Here is a 17,898-nt window from a genome sequence, read left to right as displayed (position 1 = left end):
CCAATGAAGGGAAATGCCAGTGCAGGAGGGCAGGAGTGGATGAATTGGTGATGAAGAGGCAGGGGGAAGAGATAGGATAGAGGGTTCCAGAGGGAAGACCTGGAAAGGGGATAACATTTGAAATGTAAATAAAGAAAAATCCAATAAAAGAAAAAATATTTAGGAAACATTTTTAAAAAGGGGAAGACAAAGCTGTTTCTTATAGACTTAGATTTAATTCACTTAGCAATAAAACTGTAAAAAATTTTTCTTTAATTATGCAATAAAGTTTGAAGCTTATTTTTTTTAAAGATTACAGAATTATCTTTAAAAAATGCCATACATTGAGATAATGACTAAATAACATGTAACTTATTTCTGGCAGTGGAAGTTTTACATGATGTGAAGTGAGAATTTCTGGTTTCATTGGAGACCCAATTGTGTGATGTGTTTTTTTTTTTTTTTTTTTTCTGGAACCTATTTTATGGTAGAATGTTTTGCTGGGGCAGATACATGAGACGATGTTTTGCTGAAGCATACATGTAAGAGGGTGCGTTACTGAGAAAGACACAAATGTGGTGTTTTTCTGGAAACTGCCTGTTAAAAGGACATCTGATGTTTTGCTGGAGTGGTGCTTAAGAGGACACATGAAGTTGGAAAGAGTATAAGACTAACCCAACAGTCAGTGGATGATGCTCTTCATGGGCTCACAGCACAGTATCACTGATCTTTGCTTGTCTTCGAAGAGAGTAAATCACTAAAGTTTCAAGCTGTCTCTTGCTACTTCCACAGACTCATGCAGACTTGGTGGAACCTTATAGTTTCTTCTGAATTAAGCTGCTGCTACTGGTTAGTGTTTGGTGTTTACCTATTGAACTGAGCTGCCAGTACTGATTTGTGTTTGATATTGTAGACTGTATTTCTGATATCCTAACAACAAATACTGGGATCTCTCCAAAAATTACCACAACCCTTGTATCCTATTAGCCCTTCCTTCCCCCATCCTCTGGTATGTGGGCTAGAGGGAGGTTGAAGTGTTTAGGAATCCTTATTAAAGTAGATTTTGAAAAATTGAGGCCTATAATGATGGCATAAAATTTCTAGTTAAGACAATCAACCATTTTGTCCTTGCCCATGTTAAGTGTCCCAGTGAGGGCTGTCCTTTCAACAATGTGCCAGTCAGTACTGAAGACACCAACAGTATCTAATCAAAAAATACCAGTGCTGCCCCTGCAAACCTGGTGTCATCATCTGTGTATCCGCTCCTGATTGGTGTACCTGTTGAGATCTGACATGGGCCAGGGTTGAGCAGTCAGAGATAGCCAGGTTTCATGCATGTGTTGCAACATTTCCAAACTGTCATATATCAGTGGGATTTCTAGGTCTGGGTTCGCCAGCAGAGTGACAGGGCTCAGAGAAGTGCTCAGAGCAAAGGAACTTGAGGTAGTTCAATAGAAGAAACTGGTAATGTGTCAATCTAGCATTTGAAATCCACAATTAAAGGGAAATTTTTGAGGACTTCCTTTATGAGATGAAGGATATTTATGATGAGAAACTGTCCTGGGGTTAATTTATTTGCATCATTAGTCAGTAGGGAGGTGGCCACTATGATTCTCCAGCAGTTAGTCCACCTGAAGTGGGTTTGTCCTAACAATGCCTGTTTTGTGTTAATTCTGGTCCCCAATACTTCTTACATTAGTGTTTTCATATAAGACACTGAGAAACCCTGCCCCAAATTAGCTCCAATTGGTAAATAAAGATACCAGCAGCCAGTGGCTGGGCAGGACAGACATAGGCAGGACTTTTAGGATTCCCAGCATGGGAGAGAGAAGGAAGGAAGAAGCCGAATCAAAATGGGAGGAGCATAGGGTGAACCAGCCATGTAAGAATTCTAGTAAGTGGTCCTAGTGGCCACTTCCCTGATTGGGTCTGGGGCAGAAGAGATGAAATATAGATTTTAAAGATGTTAATTCTGGAGAGGAGTGTTTGCTAGCCTTGGGAAGGATTAGAATTAAGCTAATCAAGACATATTAAAATAAACTGGTGTGTGTGTGTCTGTGTGTGTGTGTGTGTCTGTGTGTGTGTCTATGTATCTCTTGGGTGGGTGCACAAATACAGCTCATCAGAAGCATTGAGTGGACTGACTACTCCTATATTCACCCAGCCAGAACTGAATGCAACTTTTTAGACAGGTAAAACAATGTCATCCCCAGGATCTCAGGTTTTGGTGCAGTACTTCCTTGACAATACCATGACTCTTGTCCAAAAATATGTGGAAAGGCTTTGTCAGAGAAGGTAGGGTCAGAAGAGGGGCAGATAATAGTCCTAATTTTAAGTCTCCTTTTGTTGTCTAATTTTTCTATCTAGAAATTCAAATTCTGTATTGAATCGATAGAGAAGGGGGTCAGCCTTATATTGTCACTGATTTTAGTGGAGTTGCATCTAGTTTCTCTTCATATAATTTGATGTTGGATGCTGCTTTGCTAGATATAGCTTTTATTATGGTTATGTATGTGCCATGAATCCCTGATCCAAGTCTTTTAACATGAAGGGGTGTTGTATTTTTCAAAGTCTTTTCACCATCTAATGAGTTGATTATATAACCATTTTTTTTTACTCTGTTTATGTAGTGGATTATGTTGATAGATTTCCATATATTGAACAATCCCTAAACCCCTGGAATGAAGCCTAATTGATAGTGGTGAATAATGGTTTTGATGTGTTCCTGGATTCAGTTTGGTTGAATTTTGAGCGGTTTTTCATTGACGTTCATAACTGAAAGTGGTCTGAAGTTCTCCTTCTTTGTTTAGTCTTTGTGTGATTTAGGTATCAGAATAACTGTGGTTTTATAGAATGAGTGAGGTAGTGATCCTTCTGTTTCTATTTTATGGAATATTTTGAAGAGTGTTTATATTAGCTCTTCTTTAATGGTCTGGTAGAACTATGCACTAAAACGATCTGGTCCTAGGCTTATTGTGGTTTGGAGGTTTTTAATGACTGGTTATATTTCCTTAAGGGATGTGAGCCTGTTTAAATAGTTTACCTGGTCTTGATTTAAATTTGGTACATTGTATCTGTCGTTCATTTAATCTAGATTTTCCAGTTTTGTTGCATATAGGATCTTATAATAAGATTTGATGATATTTTTTAAAAATTTCCTCAGTTTCTGTTGTTATCTCTCCCTTTTTATTTTTGATTTTGTTAATTTGGTTACTGCCTCTGTGCCTTTTAGTTTGTTTGGCTAAAGGTTTATCTATCTTGTTGATTTTCTCGAAGAACCAGCTCTTGTTTTCTTTTGGTTTTTTTTTTGTTTGTTTGTTTGTTTTTGATTCATTGTATTATTCTCTTTGTTTCTATTTGGTTGATTTCAGCACTGAATTTGACTATTTTCTTGATTCTACTGTCTTGGATCTGTTTGCTTCTTTTTGTTCTAGATCTCTCAAGTGTGCTGTTAAGTTGCTAGTATGGGATCTCCCCAATTTCTTTATGAAGGGATTCAGTGCTCTAGACACTTATTTCATGATGTCTCATAAATTTGGTTGTACAAAGTCTATAATTTCTTTTTTTACTTTTTCCCTGATGAAGTTATAATTGAGTACATAGTTTTTCAGTTTTCATAAAAATGCAAACTTCCTGTTTTGTTTGTTATTTTGTTTGTCAAAGTCCATCCTTAGTTGGTGATGGCCTAATAGCATCCATGGGATTATATTAATCTTGTTTCTGTTAAGGCTGATTTTGTGTCTGGTTATATGGTCAATTTTAAAGAAGGTTTTATGAAGTGCTAAGCAGAGAGTATATTCTTTTGTTTTGGGGTCATATGTTCTGTAGATATCAACTTGCCAGGGTCTAGCCTCAGCCTCAACAAGAGTTGGGAATCATCAAGGACTAGGGATACCTGGTAGGCAAATAAGAAAACAAACAATTGAGATACAATAGTGATAGGCTGGCTTTTCTGGTGTGTGAGCCCTTAAACTCTAAAGTCAGAGTGCTCACCTAGACTTGATTGAGCCCCAGTTTTTTATTGAAATCATACAAGAAAATTGGGTTACAAAATTCATAGGGGGCTGGGTAAATGCCCACATTTTCTTGTGAAAAAGAGTAATACAGATTTAGAACAGAAAAAATGGGAACTATACAATCTCAGACATAAAATTTTACAGCAATGACAAATTTTTATATCTCCAGTCTCCAGTGAGGTCAGGGGCACCAGCATTGTGGTTACAAAGTCAGTATCTTTCAGACACATGTGAGAGAATACAGTTCCATAAAAGGGCAAACATGAGGTCATACTGCTGACCCTGCAGTCTTTATAATTTTTGGACCCATCTGTCTGTCTACAAAAACATCCTCACCTGACCTGTATGGAGAATTCCTAGGAGGCTGCCACCATAGTCTCTAAACCCAAGGAATCCATTGCAGACTTTCCAGGAAATATTTGTATATATTTTCATCCTCAATTTTATGATAAAAATATTCTATTTTTATTATACAGAATTGAAACTAAGACTAGGGGAACAGCTGCAGATTTACTCATTTCTGCCTGCGGCTCTAGGTTACTTTCATTTCCACCTAGATTGAGTGACTGTAACATACATTTCTCTTGAATTCACGAACAGCCTTCACTTAAATATTATTGGTAACATCTAATTTCTGGATATCAAGCAGGCTCCTACTAGATCTTGCCAGGCACCAAATACTGGTTTACTCAAAGAAGGAAGAAATAAAAGAAACAGTAAATAGATAAAGAGAATAATAAAAACTAAGAATAATTGCAGAGATGACATAACAAGGTACTTGCGCCAAAGAAGCAGGCCTTGGGGCTTCTTGGTACTAATACTGGGACCCACAAGAAGCTATTGCCTCACACTCTGAAAGATGGTACCTCTGACAATATTTTCTTCCTTTTCATCATGGGTCCCTGGCATCTCGAGTTTAATCTGGGGTGTTTCCAACTTTGGCTAAATCCATTTGGTTCATATCTTCTTTAAGTTTCATTGTGCCTCTATTTAGTTTCAATGGCCTGTCCATTGGTGAGAGTGAGGTGTTGTTAAAGTGGATTATTCTTATAACATAAAATCTTTCTTATGAGGGATCTAACTAGTATTTTTAAAATGTTGACATTGATTTTTATTCAGTTTTCTGGGAATATTTTTTATAAAATTATATCACAGATTTAATATATGCTTATTTTATATAAACTTATCTTTCATGATCTCTGTCATTATTCTTAAGTAATATTTTATATTTTTAAAACATTTAAACACCATGCCAATGTTCCTGAATTTTTCAATTTTAGTATTTAATGTCAGCATATCTAATTTTTATAATAATGTTTAAAATTTGTTTATTTTCTTTTTCTCAATATCAAATACAAGTGAAGTGTTTTGGTTAATACAGTTAGAGAGACATGTATCATTGCAACACAGGAAGATATCTTTAGGTGGACAAGCAGGGACCTAGTTGTAAATCCCTACAAAAATCTCATCAACATGAAAATACAGATAAAAAACTGTGGTAGTCTTGCTAGTCACTGTCAAATATAAAGCATGGGCTAATTTTCTATTATTTTTACTCAAAGTAAAACACAGGTTTATATTTACTTCCATGTGGTAAAACAAGTTATATATATATATATATATATATATATATATATATATATATATATATATATATCATCATATTAAATGTCAGGCAAAGTGCACAAAATAATTCTATTGTTCCCTTCTTTTATACAAGGTCTTTGGTTTTAACTATTGTGTAAAGATAGTTTGGAAGAGGTAGCATGAGATGAGCTAATAAATTTTATTTTATTATGATTATAAGGCATCCCTTAATATTATCTAGATATTTGTCTTTCTGGTGTGAATTCATCAGAGAGTGCATTTGTGTACTAAGAATCTAATTTTGCAATGACTGCCAACTTTATATGTGAGGTATCTTTTAAAAACTTTCTCTTTGTAAACCAAATACTATAGATAGATACCAGTTCACATCACCTCCAGTTACAGTCTGTCCAGCAGGAAATGGAGTTTGCAAAATAAGTTGTATTCCTCTGCTACATTTTTACCAAAAGAAACTTTTTTATGATTATCAAGTAGCTGGATATTTAGTGTCATTGTAGGTTTGACTCAATCTCACCATTTTTCACTAATTTTCTTAAGTACGTAAAGAGTGTTAGGGTTCAAGGTATAGGATATTCTGAGGGATTAAGCCCTGGGCTTAATTTTAAAAAGTACATAACTTAATTTCAGTGTTGTACAGGAAGACAGGATATTGTTCAGTAATCTCACAGTTGTTCCTTTATGAACATAAAATAACCAGTCTCATACTCCTCTGATCACTCAGAAGAAATTCAATTTTATCTTTGCTCATTCAGTCGGTCTCTGTTACACTTCCTTTCTCATACCCACTAATTCATTTTTTGCAATTATTCCTTAACTAAGTAATTAATTTATTTGTTATTTAAGCTCTGTTATGGAATATTTGTTTCATAATTCCTATAAACAACAAGCTCATTATGTGACAATGGGGCTGATAGAGAGTAGTTACTATTCTAAGAAAGGCACAGTTTCATCTGGGTATCAGTTTCAGTGATCATAATTAATGTAGCTCTATACTAACTTTGTTCTTAAGTCCCCTTCTCAAACGTTGCTCTGAATTCAATAAAGAAAATCAAATTGCTATTGTTCTTAAATTTGACATCTTTGTATAACTCGAAGTATTATTTAGTAATTAAGGGAGATATTGTCATTTTAACCCTTCTAACAGGTTCTATCTATCTTCACAAGTATTCTAGATATAATCTAGATTTTCCATAGTCTATATTCAGCAGTATATTCACTAAAACTACAAAGCACAGAGATAGAAATGATTGATTTGTATAAAAAAAGGCACTAGAGGTGGTTAAATTCTATCTAGAATGCAGGACAGGAATAAATATTTAACAATTAATATTTTGTTACTTGATCATTTATTATTATATCAGCAGTTCACAAGTATTTTCTTCAAGAAAAATACTACTTAGAAGGTCAAAAGATTCCATATGCTGTTACTTAGAACCAAGTAAGTTATAAACTACACTTTTTATCTTATAAATTAATATTTGTTGACTGCAACCTCTATTTCATCTCTGGAATTCAGTATTAGATTTGGATAATATACTTTCCATCATTATAGAATGTATTTGATTACTGAAATTATTCTAACCTTAAGGTTCAAGATTTCTGTATTACTGAAACCATACAAACTAATGCTATTTAAACTGAAATTGTTGGACTCTATTAACAAGATCTCAGGATAAATCTATATATTATTTATATATGAGAACATTTTGTTTTGTTAGATAATATCATATAGTATTTTGAACTTTAACCACTAATGAAATACAAGGCCCTGAATTATAAAAAGAGCAAGCCAAAAAAAAGTATATACTATTAGTTGGAGGGAAGAACAGAAAGATAAAATTAATTATACTTCAAAAAAGAAATATAGTAATATTTATTATAATAATAATATAAGTGAAAATATAACTGTAATAATACACACATAAAGTAGGCCTAAAATAATTTATAAAAACTTATGAAGCAACATTCTATGAATATTTTAGCAATATAATCTTTATTTAAATATTAAATTGACATTTCATTTCTAGAAAGATATACTACAATTTTACTATATATTAGTGAAATGGCAAATGCATAAAGACAAAGTCTGACATATTCAGAGGTGGATGCTCACAGTTAATCATGGAAGTGATCAAGGGGTTCCCAATGGAGGAGTTAGAGAGAAGGAGCTGAAGGAGCTGAAGAAGCTGAAAGGGTTTGCAGCCCCATGAGGAGAGCAAAAATACCAACCAACCAGAGCTCCCAGGGTCTAAACCACCAGCTGGGAGCAAATAGGAAGGGACCCATGGCTCCAGCTGTATATGTAGGGAAAGAGGGCTTTGTTGGGCATAGGTGGGAGAGGAGATCCTTGGTCCCATGTAGGCTGGACACTGAGTGTGGGGGAATTAGAGGGTGGGGAGATAAGAGTGGGGAGTGTTTGGGGGCACATCCTCAGAAATGGGATAAAGGGTGGGGGGAATAGGTTAAGGGGATAACATCAGAAGTGTAAATAAAATGTCCAATAAAAATGTATATAAAAAATAAATTTTGAAAAAAAGACAAATTTCTCATTCAGAAAATACCAGTTGAAAGAAATCATAGAAAAATACAAATAAACTATACTTCAAATTTTGAGATACAAAAATTTCACATACTTGAGAAATATTTTAGAATTAATTGAATAAATAAAGTGAAGACATTAATTTTCCAACAATCTTCTTAAATGCATTTTTGACCTCTTTGTTCCGTAAGCTGTATACTACAGGGTTCAGCATAGGAATGACCATTGTATAAAACACAGATGCAACTTTGTCTGTGTCCATGGAATGATTGGTGCTGGGCTGTAAATACATGAATATAAGTGAACCAAAGAAGATGGATACAGTGATGAGATGAGATGCACAGGTAGAGAAGGCCTTTCTCTGTGCTTCAGCTGAACGCATCCTCAGGATAGCAATGAAAATAAGCAGGTAAGTGTTTAAGATAACCAAGAGAGTAAAAACAACATCCAATGTAGCCAAGATAAGGAGTGTAATCTCATTTAAGTGGGTATCAGAACAAGAAATAGTCAGCAGTGGGGGAATGTCACAGAAAAAGTGATTAATCACGTTGGAATGACAGAAGGAGAGACAGAATGCAAGAGCAACATGAATAGAGGATTGCAAGATCCCACACATGTAGCAGCAGGTGACAATTAGAATGCAGGTTGTACTTGTCATAATGGTAGTGTAGTGCAGAGGTTTGCACACTGCAGCATGACGGTCATAGGCCATTGAGGCAAGGATCAAACTTTCAATAGCAATAAAAGCTACAAAGAAGAACATTTGGGCAGCACACCCATTGTAGGATATGATCTTATTTCCTGTGAGAAACCCTTCCATCACCTTGGGCGTGATTGCTGAGGCATAAACACAGTCCACCAGGGAGAGGTTACAGAGGAAAAAGTACATGGGAGTGTGGAGTCGGGAGTCCAGCAGAATCAGCATGATCATCCCAAGATTCCCAAACAGTGTGATCAAATAAATGAGAGTGAAGATAACAAACAAGGGGATCTGAAGCTCTGGGACATCTGTTAACCCCACAAGAATAAATTCAGTAACTTCTGAAATATTCTCCATCAGAGTCATTTGGGCATGATTATGACAAGTTCCTAGGATAAATAAAGAAATATACTATTTAAATATCAATGTAATTTTAAACTAGGACCAAACACTTTTATTCATTTCATTTTTTCTTGTGAATGACAGTTTATATCAGATGATGAAATACATGCTAGAGAACTGCAAGCATTTTGCTCATATGGAAGTGATACCTATGTACACCAAGTTTATTTGATACCAGAGGCAGCTAATAAAACTGTGGTGCTCAATTTTGTTTTCATTAAATAGAGTGATGTGTATTCCACTAAATCATATTATATTCATTATTATTGCTTGTAATACATGCATTTTTAGTATTTTATAGACATTGAAAGTTTCGTCAACACTAATAGATATGAGGAGTGTGTGGCTTTTGTTTATTTGAATAAAATCTGGAAAATGCATTTTACATATCTAATATATTCCCTTACCACCTTCAAGATATGCAATTATTTGGAAATCTTATCCTGGCACACACATTTTTTTTTTCTAAATCACGAGACTTCTTAGTTGGCTTGTCAATTTTAAATATTACCACTTAGAGGAAACTGGATGATATCTTCATATATTTCCACAGGAAAAATGAGTAAACAACTTTCCAAATTGATGAGGAAAACTACACCTCCTTAATCTCTATGTCATTCACTTTTACATAGACTGATGTCATCCCTTACCAGCCACCAATATATCGTTATGAATTATGTTTGATATATTGGAAATAAAACAAGAAAATTTGGTCTGGATCTTCCATAGAGTCTTGGTACATTTTTAGGAAGCCATATTGCATACCATTATCTGATTGACTCACAAGCACAATGATTCATATGACAGATGACTACTACAGGTTATAGTATGAAAGCCACTGCACCCACAAAAACCTCCTTTGTTCCTGGAATGTTGAGACATATTTTCAACTGTAAACATTATTACTATTCAAGGCAGAAGAATATATATAAGGATAGTCAAGCTGAATGGATTTTTCCCCTAACTTACAAGTTACTCCTGTGGTTTTCTTTGTGTATAGATATCAACTTCAGCTCTTCTAAAGAGAATCCACTGATACTGAACATCAAAATATAAATAATGTAAAACAGTGTGGTATGACAAAAAATAAAGCAAAATAAAAAAAAATACTCAGCATGTTTGTAGAATATCTATTCAACATATACTACCACTTTTCCTATTGATGTCACTTGGTTTAAAAGGCTTGATTTTGTTTCCCTTATGGTTCTAACTTTCTATCACTGTATAGTTTAACACTTACCATTGTTCTAGAAACAGACAACTGCACAAAAGTTTTGTGGTATGAAAACTTCATGCCTAGATTATTGGTCTGGCAACCACACTCAGGAAAACATTGTGAGGGATACTCATTCCTGCTTCCTTCAATAGATCTTCCTTACAGAACTCTGGCCTGTGTGTGCTTTTGTCAGTATCAAGGCAGTTGTTGCAAGCTCCTCATATGCCTCAGGGGTATCAGGGTAAATAGCAAATATCTCTGGAGTCTTGTGATTCCATGTTGGCCACTCATCCTCACCTTAACAAAGTCATCAGTATGTTTGGAATTTTAGTGGAAAGTTTAGTCCTTATGAGGACATGAAAGAACAGATATTTAGAGGGAAGTCCTTCTGATTATAAGAAAAACGGTGCCACAATAAGTTAGACAATAAAAATAAAAGCCCTCAGAATCCCAGGTTCAGGCATCCACTCCATGCTTCTAGCATTCGTCACATGGTTCTAGGGCATTTTTTCCCTTCATCATTTTTTCATTTTGTTGATATTTAATCAAACATCACTATCTTACCAACACTAATGTCTTGTAAGTTTTGTCTTTGTCGTTTTTTATAAATGTATCAACACTCACACACAAACACACACATACACATTCCTCATCTTGTGAGAAGGAATGTAATATGTTATCAGACACACACACACACACACACACACACACACACACATATATATATATATATATATATATATATATATATATATATATATATATGTGTAGTGGTATGGGACAAATCAGGGAAATATGTATTTTCTATATTATTTATCATTTACCAGTTGTGAAGTCATCTAAAGTTTTCTTTTGTATTTATTTAAAATAGTCACTATGCTTTTAAAACCAAAATGATCTTACTTCATTTCAGTTATACCTAATGCATTTTTCTCTTTAAGATGAGAAGCTATACCAATAAAGTCTCAATATGACTGCCTCAATATGAACTGAACAAGAACAACAACAGCAGCCATATCGAAGTGAAGAGTCAAAGACTATCAGGACCCCACCTCATAGGTTTTTTCTGTAAAAAAAAATTACAGGCAACTAAGGAATGCTGAGAGTGGGAGAATTTTTTTCTGGAAAAAACATACCAATTAGTTATGTATTACCAAATCATCAGCTAAACAAAGATACGTACAAATAAAATTATATAGATCAGGTTATATTTTAAATACACATATGCACATATATATTTGCATATATATTTTCAGGTAGCAATAATCAGTGAAAAATAGGCCATGAATTTGAAAGATAACAAGAAGGGCATATGAGAGGGTTTGAAAGAAAGAAGTTAAATAGAGAAATTATGTAATGATATTACAATCTCAAAAATAAAAGAAAAATTATATAAATCTATTTTTTTACATATTTACCTTTCATTTGAAGTCCCCTAGCAGAAATTTATTTGTTTTGTCAACATAGTCATGAACAGTAATGAATCTAGGTTTATGGTCCTGGATTTTACCTTCAAATATTATTTCTGTTTCCTGTTTCAGTGTTGTCTTTACTCCCTAATCTTCAATGTAACATTTGTAAAAAATTCTTAAGTAGTTACCCTCAAATAGTGATTTACTACAAAAAAAGAAAAAGAACATAAAATTTTGAGAGGAGAATGTGATAATGAGGGTAATGTTATGGTTAGTGTTAAGTATTTCATATATATATGCAATAAATTATTATATTCACCCTATACTTTCTCTCTCTAACTTCCCCAGATCTTACACAGCATGGCTAAGTTACATGCCTTCTTTTGTTTATTTTAGGAACTCATTAAGTTCAATTAGTTCTGCTCAAATATAGATGTACGTGGAGTCATGAACCAGAGCATGGGCAATGTACTCTAAAGGAAACTCCCAAAGAAAAATGATTCTTCCCTCCCACAAGACTGCTATCAACTACCAGTATTTCTACAGTCATTGATCAGATTAAAGCTATTTGTGTGCACCTGTGCATGTACATGTTCTGTGTGGTGTATGGTTGCTTCACATGGGACTCAATTTTTGATGTATTTGGAAATCAAAAGCCAGCTTCTGCAATCAATGTTGAAAATGCCATTCACCTCCTTTGAAAGGAGGTATCTTATTGACCCAGAGGTATCCTTCTTTCCATGATAGACTTAATCAGATGAGAAACTCACCTGCTTATCAAAGAGACCTAAGATTTTGTTAGATGAATTAGGTAAGGTCTCCAAATGTAAACCCCAAGTCAGTGATTCAAGGTCATATCCTTATTTCAGATTTGATAGTAGAACTGATGAAGGAGTGAGAACAGCATTAAGGGAAGAGAAGAATGGAAATTCAGATCTTCACTAAGGAGTGGCTTATCTATGTAAACACCTGAGGCTTGGTCTTATTAGGAACCTCATAGCTGGTAGAAGTCCACAGAATATGTAACACAATGACATTAACCAATAGTGAGCAATATGATTTTTCTTGTTTCCCTTCCTGCATTTTATTTGGTAAAAGAAAAAAAATAATAATTGTTCATCACCTACAATTTTCAGTTGTTCATATTTGGTTTCCAGAATTCAAGAATGAAAATGGAGACAATGAAAGAAAAATTATAGAAAAACCTCTCTCATAGAAACATTTTTTATCAAATGAATGCTCACATTCAATATATGTATGCATGCCTAGACCAAGTGTTGTGATATGACACTGAGTGCTCCAAACTAAATGCAACAAATATATTAACTTTCCTACAACTTCTTAGACTCAGGAAACAGTGTTGAAGAGCAACTGTAAAAATTATAAGAGCCAGAGGATGGGAAGATCTGTGAAATAAAATCCTCTGGGTTCTCTGGACATGACATGGTTCCTGTTGAACACCAAGTGAGAAAAAAAATCCCACATAGATTTGTTAGATACTACAAGACCTCACCTCTTAGTTGAAAGCTTTTAGAAATTGGCAGTTGCTGAAGGAGAAGGAAAAAAATATTTTTTGAGGATGAGACACTTAACATTTCCAACTTATCAGTGCATACTTCCATATATATATATATATATGTATATATATATATATATGTATATATATATATATATCCATATCCCATGGAATGTATTGAATTATCAAAAAAGGATAATATTTTAAAAAGACATGCAGTTGGGATGAAGTTGTACGAAGAGTTATGGGAAGAGTTGGGAGGGGAAACTGGAGGAGAGGATAGGTATGTAAATGTGCTATTTCATTGCATACATGTATGAATTTCTCCAAAGTAAAACCAAACAGTTCCAATAATTATAAATAGATTAAACTTATTGCACATGTTTTAAGTAGTGGTTTGATAAAAATAAAGAAGGGTGGCTATAACAAAATTAAGTACCATAGAGTTTCTATGTACTTTGAAACATGTAAAACAAGATTCATATTCAGTTGAAATACATCTTCATGATTGCACTCAAAGGAATTCTTTTCCCTAGAGAACTCCAAGCCTATGCAATTTTCTCCAGATTCCTATATAGTAAGGTCTATAGTCTCATTTTGACTTCATATGAGAATACTTCAAATGGGCAAGAGACCAAGTAGTCTTTCTGATCATTATGTTTTTAAACTGTTGCTAATAATTTGTCTGTAAAATAATGTTCTTCAACACTATTTGTTTTGAGTCTTCACACACAGCCAGAGGTAAATTCCAATGTAATTATTATACTGACTTATTATTATAAGATAGTTAAATACTAATATTTTAAAATATATTTCTCTCAGCTAGTTTTACAATTACTATTCCATGAAATGTATGGGAATTTTTTTTTCTAAAAGTAAAGAAACTGTGCCTGATCTAACAAAATAAATTCTAATAATACTAAAAATATTTTTGATAAATGTTAGACTTAAGGCAAGGTATCCTTAGTTCCTTGATACTAATCACATCATCATATCTTGATGCTTTAAGAGCATTAGAATTTTGACTATATTTTTTGAAAAATAATTTCTCCAAATATATTTGTGCATTATTGCAATGGTCAATTATTGGTTCTAGATATATAATCCTGTCTTCCGTTACCCTTTATCCTAATAGGTAAAATTATGTATTTAATAAAAACTATTAAAACTTTAATTGGCATAGAAACATTAAATCAACTATATCATCTCTTAACACTTCAAGTCAGATGTTCATATTTGACCAGTTTTTTTACAATTATGATAAGAGTAGAATTAAAAACTGAAAATTGTGTCATCACATAAATACAAAGATATTTATGAAATGGCAATGCTTCTTTTCTACTCTAGTCAAAATTTTAATGCTCCTAAAGAATCAAGATATAATGTTTGGATTAGATTAAGGAGCTAAAGTATATTGCTTTAAACTAATCAGGGCAGATGATGCTGTGATTGAGTTGTTGGTAGATTCCTAACATTTACTATAGTGTGCGTTTGCCCAAGGAAGGTAAGTGCGTATCTTCATATTCCATGGTGTCATTTTTAACATACTAAAGTCTTTATTCCAATTTTCAGAGTTTTCCACGATCTCATTTCTTTTTAGGTTAGAAATTATCATAGTGAAATGATTTTAAAAATCAGATATACTGTGAATGGTTAGAGATATATTGGAATTTGGAATAACTTAATACTAGATGTAGACTGTTAAGAAGGCTCATTTCCTAATCCTCTAAATAGCAACACACACACACACACACACACACACACACACATATATATATATATATATATATATATATATATATATATATATATATATGGAGAGATACATGTATATGTATATATATACATGTAAATGTATATGTGTATATATGTATATGAATATGCATATATATATACTTACATATATGTGTACAATACATAAATGTGTATAAATATTGATATTTGTATATATATATATGTTCATATACAGCATTAATTGGAATGATGTGTGATTTGTTTCAATTATCTAAATATACAAACAATTTTGTAATAATTCTTTCATATTTATCTTAAAATTTTGATAAATGGCACTGAAAATGTCCATATTTTTAAGCCCAGACACTTGTGTCATTCTGTTTTCACATGACTTTGTCATTGAAAATATTATGGATTATATTGTTGGCCCAATGCAAACAATAGACATCATGAAGCACAATAAATATTTCTTCTGCCAATATCCATACTTTCAGCTATAATGTGGCTATAATTTATTTAAGTTCATATATATGGAATACAGTGTAGCCAGGCTAGGCAAGGAGAGCTAAAGGACCATGGTTGTTAAAAGGAAATCTTTTTGTTTCTTTGTTTTTGTTTTTATTTGTTATTTCACTTATTTACATTTCAAATGTTATCTTCCTTCTCTGTTTCCCCTTATTTTCTTCTTCCTCCCTCTGCCTCTATGATGGTGCTCCCCCATCTGCCTTTTCACAGAATACACATTATCTACACATTATTATATCTTCTTTTAAAAACCATCTTTGTTGGCTGAACTAGTCTTTAACAACACATTTGTTTTAATGTATACAATATTCAGTTATTTGTGAATAACACTACAGTTTAATTTGAGGCATTAAAGTGTGTACACTAAATGTAAATATTGAACAAAGACTGAATGAACTTAAAATCAGTATATAAAGGGAACAGACTGAAAATGGCAGCTTAACTTCTATGATTTCCTGTGCTTGGTGAATGTTTCAAAAATTTTTGCTGCTGTATCCTCACAGATGTAGAGAAATTTTAACTAATCAGTTTCACAGCATTAAAGATTAAATGTATCTCTGCAGATAATGTTCCAGGCATATGAGCCTTTGTTCTTTTAGTTTTGTCCATTTCAAAGAACATCTGTGGTTCCAGAAAAACAACTATGAAGAACATCACAGAAGTGAATGAATTCATTCTACTAGGACTAACCAAAGCACCAGAGCTTCAGGTTCTTCTCTTTATGCTGTTCACATTCATCTATACCTTCACTTTGGCTGGGAATCTTGGAATGATTCTTCTGATATTGCTGGATGCTCATCTACACACCCCCATGTACTTCTTCCTTAGTAATCTGTCCTTGGTGGACTTTGGTTCTTCGTCAACAGTTACTCCAAAGGTGATGGCTGGGCTCCTTACAGGAAACAATATTATTTCTTACAATGCATGTGCTGTTCAGATGTTCTTTTTTGTATTCTTTGCCACTGTGGATAGCTACCTCTTAGCCTCAATGGCATATGATCGGTATGCAGCAGTGTGTAAACCGTTACATTATACTAGCACTATGACAAAAGGTGTCTGTACTAGTCTGGCCATTGGTTCCTATATTTTTGGCATTTTGAATGCTTCTATACAAACAGGAGATACCTTTGGCCTCCCTTTCTGTGTGTACAATGTGATTAATCACTTCTTCTGTGATATTCCAGCAGTGAGGATTCTGGCTTGCTCTGATAAACACATGAACGAGATGATTCTTATTCTCATATCTAGTTTCCATATTATATTTGCTTTTCTTGTTATCTTGATTTCCTACTTACTCATATTTTTAAACATTTTGAAGATGCATTCAAATGAGGGATACCAGAAGGCTTTTTCCACCTGTGCTTCACACCTCACTGCAGTTTTTACTTTTTATGGAACTGTCACCATAATGTACTTAAAGCCAAGTGCCAGTCATTCCATGGACACAGATAAATTTGTCTCTGTGTTTTATACTATGGTCATCCCAATGCTGAATCCTTTGGTCTACAGCCTGAGGAACAAAGAAGTTAAGAATGCATTAAAGAAGGTTGTTCAAAGGGCAAAGCTATGTGTATGTGTAGTACCTTAATGGTGAACACTGATAAAATATTTCATTTCTTATAAATTGGATTTGACTACTTAAATATTAATAATCACATGAAATACATACAATATAGAATTATATCAAGTATCATTCTTTATATGATGAATATATTCACATATACACTTTGAGACTCATTAAACTAGGTATATAATATTTATGTGTTTTTGCAAGAGATTTTATAATAAAGTTTATAAAAATAATAAAAGAATTAAAATTTAAATATATGGTTTATATGAAATTATAAATGATAAAATGCATGATATTCTTAATATGTTGATAGTTATAAAATGTAAAATTAATGAGAAATTTGATTTAACTTGTAATGAAAATATGATTATATGACAAATTTTAAGGGAAAGTATTTTTAAAAGGTGAAAAATAAGTCATTTTTATCACAAAGCCTATCATAATCATCCTTTCACATTTTCTAAATAAAAACTAACAACACCCCATTCAAAATAACAATACTTTCTTTGTCTAAATGTTTTAAATAGCTAATACCATTCCATTAATAACATTTTAGTTGATATATATAGTCTCCTAACATTCATATACTCATTTAATTTTATTGACCCTAAATACTTTCTATTCAAACAAAATAATCAAAAAAACATTTTTAAAAGGCATGTTTCAAAATGAAGAACCTAA

General features: G+C 33.1%; 3 protein-coding genes across 4 annotated transcripts in view; 1 reads left to right on the top strand and 2 right to left on the bottom strand.

The window, feature by feature from the left end:
• LOC117719947 (olfactory receptor 5B12-like) overlaps positions 1–10,611 on the bottom strand; it is a 42,624-nt gene extending 32,013 nt beyond the window's left edge. The window contains exon 1 of the mRNA XM_076918166.1: positions 10,485–10,611. The gene's annotated coding sequence lies outside the window, so the exon portion shown is untranslated. The remainder of the gene's footprint in view (positions 1–10,484) is intronic.
• Positions 7,519–10,624, bottom strand: LOC117717996 (olfactory receptor 5B12-like). Its single transcript, XM_034515499.2, has 2 exons — positions 10,485–10,624; positions 7,519–9,231 (listed from the first exon to the last, which is right to left on the bottom strand). The coding sequence occupies exon 2, from the start codon at positions 9,206–9,208 to the stop codon at positions 8,255–8,257; it is 954 nt and encodes a 317-aa protein (XP_034371390.1). The 5' UTR covers positions 9,209–9,231; positions 10,485–10,624; the 3' UTR covers positions 7,519–8,254.
• A 3,372-nt stretch (positions 10,625–13,996) lies between these two features.
• On the top strand, positions 13,997–17,417 carry LOC117724455 (olfactory receptor 5B2-like). 2 transcript variants are annotated; one of them, XM_034524317.2, is made up of 2 exons: positions 13,997–14,129; positions 16,281–17,417. In XM_034524317.2, exon 2 carries the CDS (start codon positions 16,291–16,293, stop codon positions 17,233–17,235), a length of 945 nt encoding a protein of 314 aa, XP_034380208.1. In that variant the 5' UTR covers positions 13,997–14,129; positions 16,281–16,290; the 3' UTR covers positions 17,236–17,417. The 2 variants fall into 2 exon arrangements, with proteins under 2 accessions (XP_034380208.1, XP_076782614.1); XM_076926499.1 differs by having other exon boundaries at positions 14,005–14,129; positions 16,211–17,417.
• The last annotated feature ends 481 nt before the right edge of the window (positions 17,418–17,898 follow it).

The sequence above is a fragment of the Arvicanthis niloticus genome, chromosome 1 (assembly GCF_011762505.2).
Source record: "Arvicanthis niloticus isolate mArvNil1 chromosome 1, mArvNil1.pat.X, whole genome shotgun sequence".
Classification (NCBI taxonomy): Eukaryota; Metazoa; Chordata; class Mammalia; order Rodentia; family Muridae; genus Arvicanthis; species Arvicanthis niloticus.
This window is presented reverse-complemented; position numbering and strand designations above follow the sequence as displayed.

Coding starts and splice junctions, on each gene's coding strand:
- LOC117717996 (XM_034515499.2), bottom strand. CDS start 9,208: ATGACTCTGATGGAGAATATTTCAGAAGTTACTGAATTTATTCTTGTG.
- LOC117724455 (XM_034524317.2), top strand. CDS start 16,291: ATGAAGAACATCACAGAAGTGAATGAATTCATTCTACTAGGACTAACC.